This window comes from Anser cygnoides, chromosome 27 (genome assembly GCF_040182565.1).
Source record: "Anser cygnoides isolate HZ-2024a breed goose chromosome 27, Taihu_goose_T2T_genome, whole genome shotgun sequence".
Taxonomy (NCBI): Eukaryota; Metazoa; Chordata; class Aves; order Anseriformes; family Anatidae; genus Anser; species Anser cygnoides.
This window is the reverse complement of record NC_089899.1, coordinates 2,038,914-2,050,243: the sequence shown is the minus strand read 5'-3', so window position 1 is coordinate 2,050,243 and position 11,330 is coordinate 2,038,914. Positions and strand designations below refer to the sequence as shown.

The following is an 11,330-nucleotide window of genomic DNA, read 5'->3' as shown; positions in this document are numbered from 1 at the left end:
GTGGGGCTGGGGGTGCTTGGGGGGGGGGCTCAGAGCAGGGCCAGGGCTGCCCCCAGCCGCTTGGGACACGCCGAGCCCCGCAGCCTCCGTGCCGCTCGGGGTTGAATTTCAGCCCGTGACCTGTTGCAACCGGCCCGTGCATGGAGAAACAACACCAGCAGCAGGGCCGGGCTGGGCGGCTGCACCCCAGATCCCAAATGTGCAGGGTCTGCGCCCTCACCCCGCGACGCTGACCCTTGGCACATGCAGCGGGGCAGCAAGGACGAGGGGACGGAGCCGTGGCCCCGCGCGTGAGTCAGCAGCGGCGGCGTCACGAGGAGGAGGGCGAGCGGGGCAGGAAGGGTGCGCGGAGGCGGGCGCAGCCGAGCTTTAAAAGTCCTCCTGGGGACGGGCTCGCCTCTGCGCTGGCTCCCGGCCACCCCGCCGTCCCCATGGCCCCCGCGCTGCCGCTGGCCCTGCTGGCCCTGCTGGCCCCGGGGCTGGCGGTGGCCCTGCCCGGCTGTGACTACCCGGCCCACCTCTGGTGCAGCTCGCGGGAGATCGCCGTCGCCTGCCAGGTCAGAGCCACGGGGCTGGTGCCAGGGCTGCCACCCCCCAGCCGCGGTGACAGCCCGGTGCGGGGGGACGTGTCCCACCGAAACGGCACAAAGGGGAGCCTCTGCACCTGCTGGTGCTGAGCGGGGCTGGGGCCGGGTTGTGCGGGACCACGGCTGTGTAGTGTCAGTACCCGGTGCCTGAGCCGTCTCAGAGCATCCCTTTGGCACGGTGCAGGGATGCTCGGGGTCCCCGCATCCAGCTGGCCCCGCGGCACTCCCTGACATCCCCGGGGAAGAGTCGTGCTGCAGCCGGACCTCGATCCGTCCCCCCGCTTTGTTGCCACTTCTCCTTTTTCAGCACGAACCAGCTTTTCAGCTTATTCTGCCGTGAATTGCCAGATGGTGAGACCTGCGATGGCGGGGCTGGCAGCACCCCGTGAGCCCGGACGGGCTGCAGCCCACCCGGCGGCGGGTGCTGTGCTCTGCCCAGGCGAGTCCTGGCTCCGTTGGCCGCACTTCTCCCCAAAATACATTGGGGAAGTTCCCGTGGAAAGCCCCAGTGCTGTGTGCCGGCGGCACGTGTAACCCTGCAGCCGCAGGAGGCCCCCAGCCTCTCTCACTTCCCTCCCAGCCCCAGGGGCTGCATGCACAGCCCCTTCTTGCCCCCATCCCAGCAGCTTTACCCCATCCCATGCACACACAGATGGCTGCAGCCTCACCCCGTTGCAGCCCTCTGTACCCCAAAAACCTTCTGCACGCAGGCGGAGAGCCGCTGCGCCAACCTCTCGCAGCCCAGGGCTCCTCCCGTGGAGCTGAGCCTCTACTACGAGAGCTTGTGCCCGGCATGCCGCGGCTTCCTGGTCGAGCAGCTCTTCACCACCTGGCTGCTGCTGCCCAGCGAGACCATGAACATCACGCTGGTGCCGTACGGCAACGCGCAGGTAGGAGCCGGCGCGGCCCCGTGCCGTGCCCATGCCGCTGGTGCTGCCGGCCCCGCTCAGACCGGTTCGTCCCGCAGGAGAAGAAGGTCGGCGGCAAGTGGCAGTTCCAGTGCCAGCACGGCTCGGAGGAGTGTTTGGGCAACATGATCCAGGTGAGCCGCGCTGTCCCCGTCCTCATCCCGGTGCTGCGAGCACCCGGGGGGGGACCCTCACCGCTGTCCCCCGTCCCCGCAGGCCTGCCTGATGCATGAGGCCGAGAACTTCACCACCTACTTCCCCGTCATCTTCTGCATGGAGTCGGGCACCTCCGCCACCAAAAACCTGGAGGCCGTACGTCCCTGTCCCCGTCCCCCCGCCACGGGGCCGCCCCCGCCGCACTGACCCGCGCCCTGTACCCCCCACCCCGGCAGTGCCTGCAGGTCTACGCCCCGCAGCTGGACGCGGGGCGCATCGCCGCCTGCGTGCAAGGGGACCTGGGGACCGCGCTGATGCACCGCAACGCCCAGCTGACGGAGGCGCTCGACCCGCCGCACGAATACGTCCCCTGGATCGTCATCAATGGGGTAAGGGGTGGGGGGGGAGCTCGGGGCGCTGGGGGGGGGGCCATGAGGAGCCCTTTATGACGAGACCCCCGCCCCGGTGTCCTGCAGAAGCACACGGACGAGCTGGAGGAGCAGGCGCAGCGCTCGCTGCTGAGGCTGGTGTGCCAGCTCTACCAGGTGGGACGGGGACACGGGGGTGCCAGGGGGGGCTGTGGGGACGTGCCCCCCCGCCCTGCTGGCACTACTCGCTGCTCTGTGGCAGGGAGAGAAGCCCGAGGGCTGCCAGAGCGCCGCGGCACCGAAGCCCAGGGCTGTCTGCAAGCACTGAGACACGGCGGATGTGGGCGTCTGGGAGCGCCGAGATGAGCGCAGGGAATAAAGAGGAACGTGTTGTGGAACGAGAAAAGCCTCCGGAGTGATTTGCTGGACGGGGAGGGGGCTGGGGGCTGGGGACGAGGCCCTGGGGACAACACGGGGCCATTGGGGAGCTCTGCCTCGCTGCGTGTCATGGCGGCCGCCTGCTCCCCGTACGTGTCATGGCGGCCTCCAGTGGTTCTGTACGTGTCATGGCGGCCGCCTGTGCTTCTCTGTACGTATCATGGCGGCCCCCTGTGCCCCTGTACGTGTCATGGCGGCCGCCGGAAGCGGAAGTTGTCCGTTCCTTGACGCGCTCCCCCCTCTCCGCGGGCGGGTGGCGGAACGCGCGGCGGTGAGCGGGGGGGGGGGGCGCGGGGAGGGCACGGGGGGGGGGGAACTGGGGGAGCACAGGGGGTCTGGGGGGGGCACCCCGTGGGGAACTGGGGTGCACAGGGGGAACTGGGAGGGCTGGAGGGTTCCATATGGAGTTACTGGGAGGGACTGGGGTAACTGGGAGATGGGGAGGGCGTGACTGGGGGCACGGATATAACTGGGGGGGCTCGAGGGGTTCCGGGGGGGGGCTGAAGGGGGTCTGGAAGGGCTCCCAGTGGGAACTGGGGGGTACAGGGGTAACTGGGGGGACTGGGGGGTTCCATATGGGGATACTGGGAGGGACTGGGGTAACTGGGAGATGGGGAGGGGGGTGACTGGGGGCACGGATATAACTGGGGTGGGATCCGGGGCGGGGGTGGGGCTGAAGGAGGACCGGGAGGGCTCCCAGGGGGAACTGAGAGGTACTGGGGTAACTGGGGGGTTCCATATGGGGTTACTGGGAGGGACTGGGGTAACTGGGAGATGGGGGGGGGGTGACTGGGGGCATGGATATAACTGGGAGGGTTCCGGGGGGCACTGAAGGAGGACTGGGAAGGCTCCCAGTGGGAACGGGGGGGCACAGGGGTAACTGGGGGAGACTGGGGGGTTCCATATGGGGTTACTGGGAGGGACTGAGGTAACTGGGAGATGTGGAGGGGGGTGACTGGGGGGCGTGGATATAACTGGGAGGGGTCCGGGGGAGGCTGAAGGAGGACTGGGAGGGCTTCCAGTGGGAACTGGGGGGCACAGGGGGGACTGGGGGGCACAGCATGGCTAACTGGATGGGACTGGGGGGGTACATTAGGGGTGATTGAGGGGGGCTAGGGGTAATTGGGCAACTGGGGGAGTACCTAAGGGGTAAGGGAGGGGGGCACAGGGTGACTGGGGGGCACTGGTGTGACTGGGGGTGGCCCTGCAGGGGTAATGGCAGACTGGGGGGCCAACGGGGGAGGACTGGGCAGCACCGTGTGGCTAACTGGGGCGTACTGGAGAGGCACATGGTGTAACTGGGGGAGACTGGGCAGCAGAGGGGGTGTCCAACAGGGTCACTTGAAGCAACCACTGGTCTAACTGGGAGCACTGGGCCATACAGGACTGAAGATCCGGGTGGGGGGGGCGGGGTGCGAGCCATGCCACAGCCGTGGGTCTGTCCCCACGTTCCCCCCCCCCGGTGGGCACCGCCACCCGTTAACACCCCCACCCCCCCCCCAGGGATGCTGGCGCGGGGCCGCCGGCTGCTGCAGCCCCTCTTCCGCGGCCGCCTGCTGCTGCTGACCAACACGGCGAGCTGCGGCGCGCTGCTGGCCGCCGGCGACACGCTGCAGCAGGCATGGCAGCTGCGCCGCGACCCCGAGGGCCAGCGCCAGGCGGCACGCACAGGTGACAAAGCTGGGGGGGGGGGGGGAGAAGCCATCCCGCTCCCCAAAACCTGGCTTAATTCCTGCCCTGCATCGCCGGGGTTGGGATCGTGGCCGCCCTGTGGGTCCCTGGGGGCCGGATCCCGTTACGGGGCCGCATCAATAATGCAGGGGTGGGGGGGGTGGGGGTGTCGCCTCGCAGGGCGCATGTTCGCCGTGGGCTGCAGCATGGGGCCGCTGATGCACTTCTGGTACCTCTGGCTGGACGCCGCCTTCCCGGCGCGGGGCGTGCGGGGGCTGAGGACGGTGCTGAAGAAAGTCCTCATCGACCAGCTGGTGGCATCGCCTGCGCTGGGTGCCTGGTACTTCCTAGGTGGGCTACAACGGGGGGGGGTGACACCCATCATGGGGGGGGTGACACCACCCCGATGGGGGACACCAGTCCTCGGCCACCCGAAATCCGCGTGGGCGCTGCTGACGCCGCCTCTCCCGCAGGCATGGGCACGCTGGAGGGCCAGAGCCTGGAGGCGAGCTGGGAGGAGCTCAAGGAGAAGTTCTGGGAGTTCTACAAGGTAAACCCGTCCCTTCGGCTCGTCCCCGAGCCCCTCGGGGTGCCCGGCTCCCCTGGGGGCACCTGGTGGCTCCGTCGTCCCCCCCACAGGCTGACTGGTGCGTGTGGCCGGCGGCGCAGCTCCTCAATTTCCTCTACGTCCCCCCCAAATACCGGGTGGTTTATGTCAACGTGGTGACGCTGGGCTGGGACACCTACCTCTCCTACCTCAAGCACAGGGTGAGCGCCGGCCCCGGTCGCCCCGCGCGAGCCACAGCCCGGATTGCAGCCCGCGAGCCCCGTTTTTTTGGATTTTTTTAGCCCAAACCAGCGCTGAGCACGGAACAGGAGGCGCAGCGCGGGAAGCAGCGCGGCGCTGGGATGTAGCAGCGTGGAGAAGCTGCTCCTGAAGACGGCGATGTCTTCAGAAGCTCCTGCCTGTGCTACTGGGGTCTCTGGGCAGCCAGCACCGCCGCGAGGTCGGGCAGGATCCGGCCCCGTGGCGGGCACGGCTGCAGCTCAGCACAGGGCCTGGGAGCCATCGCTGGTGACAGCCACAGCCAGGGGCTGCTGCAGCCTGCGCAGGTCTCGCCGATTAACTCATTTACCGATTGCAATTAGGGGGCTGTACTTAACAAGCGGGGTAGGCGAGCAGTGCTCAGCACCGGGGGGACAGTCCCGGCGTCTCCGGCCCCTTGTCCCCTCCTGTGCTCCCCTCCCCAGGAGCCCTGGCGGAGCCCCCCCAAGCTGTGATATGAAATTTGTTCTGGTTTCGGCCGTATTTGACAGAGGCAGAGCCAAAAGTGAGGAGCTGGGGGGCAGGCCCCACTGCCCGTGGCACCTGCAATCAAATCATCCTCGGTGCCACAGCACAAAGTCCTGTCCTTGCCCCTCGCAGCTCCCCCCCGGGACCCCATTTATTTTCAGCCTCCAGTGCCTAAAATCTCATTTTCTAACACCTGAAAGGTGCCTTCCTTACAGCTCCAGCCTCATCCCTCCCCCTGCAGGGCACCGGGGGGGAAATGAGCAGAATGCTAATTGTGAAACCAGATAATTCTCCTCCTCAGCTTGAAATTGCCCCCAGCGCGGTGACCCTCCCCACTCCCAATCCTCCCCCCCCCACACACAACCCGGAGTGCCTGGTGATCAGCATCGCTTTATTTCTTCACACCATTTCTTTTAATACAGTGATTTTTAGGAAATTGTACCCTTTTGACACTTTTTTGTTTTTTTTTTTGACGTTTGTACAGTACAGTGTTAACTCTTCCATCAGTAAACTTCACAAAAAATAGGAAAAGGGGAAGGGGAGGACCACGGTACCGCAGTGAGGGGGTGGGGGGGGGGGGGGAACCTGTAAAATAAAGACACAGCGCTCCGGGAAAAAATAAATAGAGGGAAGCAAGACCTCGGGGTCGGTCATTGCTCGAGGAATATCCACTTATTCACAGTCTCCACAGAAGCACGTTACTATATGACCAGGCAAGGAGCCGAGCGCGCTGCAGCAGTCGTGATGCTCGCCCCTCTCCCCAATCCGGGGGGGGGGAGTTTCAGGGGGGGGGGGGTCCACGGGGCTTGGTCCGCGCTGCAGCTCCGCCGGCCCCTTGCTTGCTCCTGAAACCTTTAAATTAAAGAGCTCGAGAAGTGCTGCTCACAAGGTAACCACACCGAGGAGAAGGGGACGCACCGACACGGGCACGGCACAGCGGGGGGGGCACGCACACAGCGCCACGTCCTACGGCTATTTACAGGGACGCCGTCCTATGTACAGGGAGGAAGACAGCGGGGGGTTGGGGGGGGCGTAAATTAGCGTCTGTTTATACAAACGGGCAGGAGGTGGGGAGCAGCCAGCCAGCTGGGGAGGGGGCGCCGGGCAGCGAAAAGACCCCGGGGGGGCTCTTCGGGCAGGCGCTGCCCCCGCTACGGGGACGGGGGTGTCGGGTCCCGGCCCCCCTCCCCATCACCCCGCAAGCAAAACGGCAAAAAAAAAATTTGTTTTTCTGAGCGATTTGGGCTTGGGGAGCAATTAGAAGGGGGCGAGTTTCCTCCTACCATCCCAGGCTTAAAAATAAATAACGGGGAAAAGGGGGGGGGGGGGCACAGCCTAATTGATGGGGAGGGTGGGAAAAGGGCAGGCTCCAACCCTCTGGGAGCCTGCGAGGTATCAGCAGCAAAAAGCCCCCCCTGGGGGGAAAAAAAAGGGGGTGCTGGGGAGGGGGGGGGACACACGTGCACCGACCGGGGTGGGGGGGGGCCCTAGCAGGCACAGTCCTGGTGCGGGGGGGCCTGCTGGTCCGTCAGCTGGGGGCCCTGCTTGGCGCCGGTGACGGCGGGGTCGGCCGTGTCCAGCGACTCCGACATCTTCTCGCAGATGATGTCCACCAGCCGCTCGAAGGTCTGCTTGACGTTGATGTTGTCCTTGGCGCTGGCCTCGAAGAACTCGAAGCCTGGAGATTGGGGGGGGGGGGGGTTAATGATATTGAGGGGGGGCAGCCCTGGACCCCGCTACGGCCCCGGTGATGCTCGCCGCCTCCCACCAGCGAGCACCGGGGCCGTTGCTCTGCTCCTCCTCCTCTTCCTCCCATTAAATATTCACCGATGCCGGGGCTCGGCCTGCTCGGAGCAGGGCCGAACCCACCCCAAGCCCACCCCTCCTAGGCCGCAGCGGGGTTACGATCCCCAAAACTGACCCAAAGCAGGCACTGACGGTGCCGTAACGCCTTTTTTTTCCTGGATATTGCCATAATATTTTTATTTTTATTTTTGGTGCCGAGCCACCGTTTGCAATTTAAGCGGCGTTATCGCGCCGAGCCCGGCATTTTAATGAATGGCAGGTGGCGATGGCCCCCCCGCCCCCCCCAGCACTCACCCAGGTGCTCGGCGAGCTGGCGGCCCTTCTCCGCCGACACCACGCGCTCGTCCTCCATGTCGCACTTGTTCCCCACCAGCAGGACCTGCGCGTTGTCCCACGAGTACGTCTTGATCTGGGTCGACCTTCGGGGGCGCGGAGGGACGAAAAAAAATGAAAATTTAAAATAAAAAGGGGCACAAAGGGATGGGGGGGGAGGATATGGGATAACGGCACGGGGTAGGGGGGGACCCGAGCATGGTGTCCGGGGGGGCTCACCAGTCCTGCACGGCGTTGAAGGACTCCTCGTTGGTGATGTCGTACATCAGGATGAAGCCCATGGCCCCGCGGTAGTAGGCGGTGGTGATGGTGCGGTACCGCTCCTGCCCGGCCGTGTCCTGCGGCACGCGGGGAGCATCAGCCCCCCCCCCGCCGACGGCATCGCATCCCCAAAAGGGGGCAGCCCAAGCCCATAAATCCCCCCCCATGACCCCCATCCCTGGAAACGGGGGGCCGGGGCTCACCCAGATCTGCAGCTTGATGCGCTTGTCGTTCCGGTAGATGGTCTTGACCTTGAAGTCGATGCCGACGGTGCTGACGAAGGCGGGCGTGAAGGAGTCGTCGGCGTACCGGAAGAGGAACGAGGTCTTCCCCACGCTGCTGTTGCCGATGATGAGGATCTTGAACATGTAGTCGAAGTTCTGGTCCGAGGACTCCTTCTGCCCATAGCGGGAGTCGGTAGCGGACGCCATCTGCAAGGCGGGGGAGGCGGCGGCGATGACGGCGCCGTGAGCCGGGCGCCTCCGCGGGGGGACACCGGCGGCGACAACGTCCCCGGTGGCACCGGCATCACCGGTGGCACCGGCATCTCCGGGATAACCAACATCCCTGGTGGCATCAGCGCCCCCCGGGATAACCAACGCCCCCCCGGGGATAACCAATGCCCCCCCGGGGATAACCAACGCCCCCGATGTCGCCGGGGCTTCGGCACCGCTTCACATCAGCCGCGGTGGCACGGCACACACGGGGCCAGGCCACCGCCGCCTCGCCGTCCCTGCCGCGTCACCGGGCGCGCTGCCCCGGTGTACGGGTGGTCGGGGGGGGGGGCCGGGGGGGTCCTGACCCCCCCCGGGGGTGCAGATCCGCGGCCGTTCCTGCGTCTCCTCTGCAAAATGGCACCCGCGGCGGTGCCCCCGCAGGCTGCGCCGGGGGGGTGCTGCACGGGGGTGGGTGCAAGGTGCTGCGCGGGGGTGGGCGCAGGTGCAGCAGGGTGCTGCGGGATGCGGGGTGCTGCGGGGTGCAGGGGGATGCCGGCGGGGTGGGGGTCTGGGTGCACGGTGCTGTTAGTGGGAAGGGTATACCGGGGGGGGGCGGGGGGACACATCCCTGCCCCTCCCCATGCACCCCCGGGTGCCCACCTTACACCGTGGCCTTCTGCAATGGTGGGGGCACTGAGAGACGTGTCCCCCCCCCTCACTGCAATTCCCCCCTCCTTGCTGCAAATACCCCCCTCCCCATTGCAATGCCCCCCCCCTTGCTGCAAATCCCCCTCCCTAATTCCAACCCCCCCACCTCATTGCAACCCCCCCCCCGCTGCAAATACCCCCCCCTTGCTGCAAATACCCCCCCACCCTCACTGCGACCCCCTCCCTCGCTGCAAACACCCCCTCCCTCGCTGCAAATCCTCCTCCCTTGCTGCAAATACCCCCCCCATTCCAAACTCCCCCCTCATTTCACCCCCCCCGCTGCTAAACCCCCCCCCTTATTGCAAACACTGCAAATCCCCCCTCCCTCATCGCAACCCCCCCCCGTATTGCAACCCCCCCCGTATGCAAACACCCCCCCTTATTGCAAATCCCCCCTCTCTCATTGCAAATTGCAACCCCCCCCGTATTGCCCCCCCCCGTATTGCAAACACCCCCCCTTGCAAATCCCCCCCCCTCATTGTATTGCAACAACCCCCCCGTATTGCAAACACCCCCCCTTATTGCAAATCCCCCCTCTCTCATTGCAACCCCCCCCCCTCGCTGCAACCCCCCCCCCATCGCCCCCCCCCCCGCTGCAGTTGCAATCCCCGCCAGCTGGCGTGCAACGCCCTCCCCCCGCCCCAACCGGCCCGGTGCGATCCCCGGCGGCCCCTCCCGGCCCCGGTGCACGGAACCGGGAGGGGGTTGGGGATTAGGGGGGGGGTGGTCGGCAGTGGGGGTGGGGTAGGATTAAAGTGGGAGGGGGGGGGGGGGCGCGGGGGCGCGCGCTCACCTCCAGCCCGCGCTCGCGCCGCGCCTCCCGCAGAACTGCAGCAGCGGCGCGCGCCGCCCCGCCGCTTGCAGAGCCCCGCTGACGTCAGCAGCGGGATGGGGGGGGGGGGGGGTGCGGGGGGTGAGTGGGCGGGGCCGCGTATGCAAATGAGCCCCCCGGCCCCAGCTGATTCGGCGCCGATTGGCCGGCGGCGCGGCGTTGATTGACAGCCGGCCCCTTGCCCGGAGGGGAGGGGCGGGGGGGAGACGCCCCTCGCCTCCTCCCTCCCCCCCCCCCCCGCATCCCGGTGTGCGCCCCCCCCCCCCCCCCCGCGGCTCGCGGTGGTGCGGCCCGGCTGCGCAGCGGGTGGGGGGCGGAACGTACCATGTGCACCTGGGGGGGGGGGGCGGGAGGGGTTATTTCCTGCCGAAGGGGGGGGACAATCTGTCACAGTGCCTCCCTGTCGCGATATGGCTCCCTGTCCCGGCTGAGGGCCGCCAGGGTGGTTTCCCATCCCTCAGGGCCGCGTGCCCCCAAGTCCTCACGGGCCGTGAGGCGAGGCCCTGAGGTGGGCCGCAGGTGGGCGGCCATGGCGGCCCCGCGTCCTCCCTCGCCCTCTGAGGCGCTCGGCGGGATTAGGCGGCGCGGCAGATGGCGGGGGCGCGGGGCTCACCGGGACACGGCCCTCACCAGGGCTGCACAACCCCAGCCTCGACCCCGCAGCCTCCTCCGAGGCCGTCCGTGCCCCTTGTCACCACCCCATGAACACACATCGGGCATGGTGCGCCCAGCCGCCTCCTCTCCCTCCCCCCTCAGGTGCCGGCGCAGCCCCAGGGAGCCTGCGGGATGGCGGAGCCGGACACCGCACCGAGCCCCGAGGAGCGGGATGTGTGTGCGTGGGGCCTGCGGGATGCCCGAGCCCGACACCCCGGGCTGCAGCCTGCCAGCCGCTGGAGGGCACCATCCAGTTGGGTGCTGGGCGCCCGGCGGCAGCACCCATGGCGGGGACGCTCCGACAGCCCGCAGGCAGCACCACCGCCCTCCTTGGCACGGCGTCGCCTCAGTGAAGGGGATTTTTTTTGGCTGACATCCTCCCAGCTTGCTGGAGCTGGGCGCTGTACGGTGTACCTGGTCCCTGTGGGGCTGACGGTCACAGCCCCGCTCCATCAGCAGGGCTGCGGGGCTGCCGAGCACCTGCCTGCCGAGCAGGGATGGCGCAGAGCCACCCGCCAGCCCCTGTGGCACCCGTCGCTCCCAGCCGAGCCCCAGAAACCTGACGTTTCCTTCCCATCACGGCCGCTCGCCGTGGCCCCGCTATCAAAGGGGGAATTTGGGGTGCGGGGAGGGCGGGGGGGGCAGCGGGGACCCCCCTGCTGCACTGGGGTGAGGGCTGGGGGCTGGCAGGGCCCCACGCAGCAGGGCCGGGCAGGAGGGCAGTGCCGTGGGTGGGGACGTGTTTGCAGATAAATCACCCTCGGGAGCAATGCGGAAGAGCAGGGAACAGGCTCCGCGCCGCGCCAAGCCGGCGATTAAATATTTACCTTAGCCGGTTGTGTTTGCCTGTGATGGATCGACATTTCCAGGGAGGAGC

At 67.4% G+C, this 11,330-nt stretch overlaps 4 protein-coding genes across 5 annotated transcripts in view; 3 read left to right on the top strand and 1 right to left on the bottom strand.

Moving 5' to 3' along the window:
• The first annotated feature begins 80 nt into the window (after positions 1–80).
• On the top strand, positions 81–2,425 carry IFI30 (IFI30 lysosomal thiol reductase). The gene is made up of 7 exons (XM_048077759.2): positions 81–557; positions 1,298–1,477; positions 1,555–1,629; positions 1,712–1,807; positions 1,888–2,040; positions 2,128–2,196; positions 2,282–2,425. Exons 1-7 carry the CDS (start codon positions 432–434, stop codon positions 2,345–2,347), a joined length of 765 nt encoding a protein of 254 aa, XP_047933716.1. The 5' UTR covers positions 81–431; the 3' UTR covers positions 2,348–2,425.
• A 201-nt stretch (positions 2,426–2,626) lies between these two features.
• MPV17L2 (MPV17 mitochondrial inner membrane protein like 2) lies at positions 2,627–5,863 on the top strand. Its single transcript, XM_048077760.2, has 6 exons — positions 2,627–2,728; positions 3,961–4,128; positions 4,309–4,479; positions 4,602–4,678; positions 4,768–4,896; positions 4,978–5,863. Exons 2-6 carry the CDS (start codon positions 3,963–3,965, stop codon positions 5,041–5,043), a joined length of 609 nt encoding a protein of 202 aa, XP_047933717.1. The 5' UTR covers positions 2,627–2,728; positions 3,961–3,962; the 3' UTR covers positions 5,044–5,863.
• On the bottom strand, positions 5,800–9,897 carry RAB3A (RAB3A, member RAS oncogene family). 2 transcript variants are annotated; one of them, XM_066984136.1, is made up of 5 exons: positions 9,761–9,896; positions 8,026–8,253; positions 7,781–7,899; positions 7,523–7,647; positions 5,800–7,100 (listed from the first exon to the last, which is right to left on the bottom strand). In XM_066984136.1, the coding sequence occupies exons 2-5, from the start codon at positions 8,251–8,253 to the stop codon at positions 6,910–6,912; spliced, it is 663 nt and encodes a 220-aa protein (XP_066840237.1). In that variant the 5' UTR covers positions 9,761–9,896; the 3' UTR covers positions 5,800–6,909. The 2 variants fall into 2 exon arrangements, with proteins under 2 accessions (XP_066840237.1, XP_066840236.1); XM_066984135.1 differs by having other exon boundaries at positions 7,781–8,253; positions 9,761–9,897.
• A 477-nt stretch (positions 9,898–10,374) lies between these two features.
• Positions 10,375–11,330, top strand: part of UBA52 (ubiquitin A-52 residue ribosomal protein fusion product 1) — a 147,582-nt gene continuing 146,626 nt past the window's right edge. Inside the window, exon 1 of the mRNA XM_066983717.1 lies at positions 10,375–10,386. The gene's annotated coding sequence lies outside the window, so the exon portion shown is untranslated. The remainder of the gene's footprint in view (positions 10,387–11,330) is intronic.

Excerpts from the sequence above, each read along its gene's own strand:
- MPV17L2 (XM_048077760.2), top strand. The coding sequence starts at position 3,963 with ATGCTGGCGCGGGGCCGCCGGCTGCTGCAGCCCCTCTTCCGCGGCCGC. Across the intron at positions 4,480-4,601 it reads GGGTGCCTGGTACTTCCTAG|GCATGGGCACGCTGGAGGGC; the intron begins GTGGGCTACAAC and ends CCTCTCCCGCAG. Across the intron at positions 4,679-4,767 it reads AGTTCTGGGAGTTCTACAAG|GCTGACTGGTGCGTGTGGCC; the intron begins GTAAACCCGTCC and ends TCCCCCCCACAG.
- RAB3A (XM_066984135.1), bottom strand. The coding sequence starts at position 8,253 with ATGGCGTCCGCTACCGACTCCCGCTATGGGCAGAAGGAGTCCTCGGAC. Across the intron at positions 7,648-7,780 it reads TTCAACGCCGTGCAGGACTG|GTCGACCCAGATCAAGACGT; the intron begins GTGAGCCCCCCC and ends GCGCCCCCGAAG. Across the intron at positions 7,101-7,522 it reads CCAGCTCGCCGAGCACCTGG|GCTTCGAGTTCTTCGAGGCC; the intron begins GTGAGTGCTGGG and ends CCCAATCTCCAG.
- IFI30 (XM_048077759.2), top strand. The coding sequence starts at position 432 with ATGGCCCCCGCGCTGCCGCTGGCCCTGCTGGCCCTGCTGGCCCCGGGG. Across the intron at positions 558-1,297 it reads AGATCGCCGTCGCCTGCCAG|GCGGAGAGCCGCTGCGCCAA; the intron begins GTCAGAGCCACG and ends TTCTGCACGCAG. Across the intron at positions 2,197-2,281 it reads TGGTGTGCCAGCTCTACCAG|GGAGAGAAGCCCGAGGGCTG; the intron begins GTGGGACGGGGA and ends GCTCTGTGGCAG.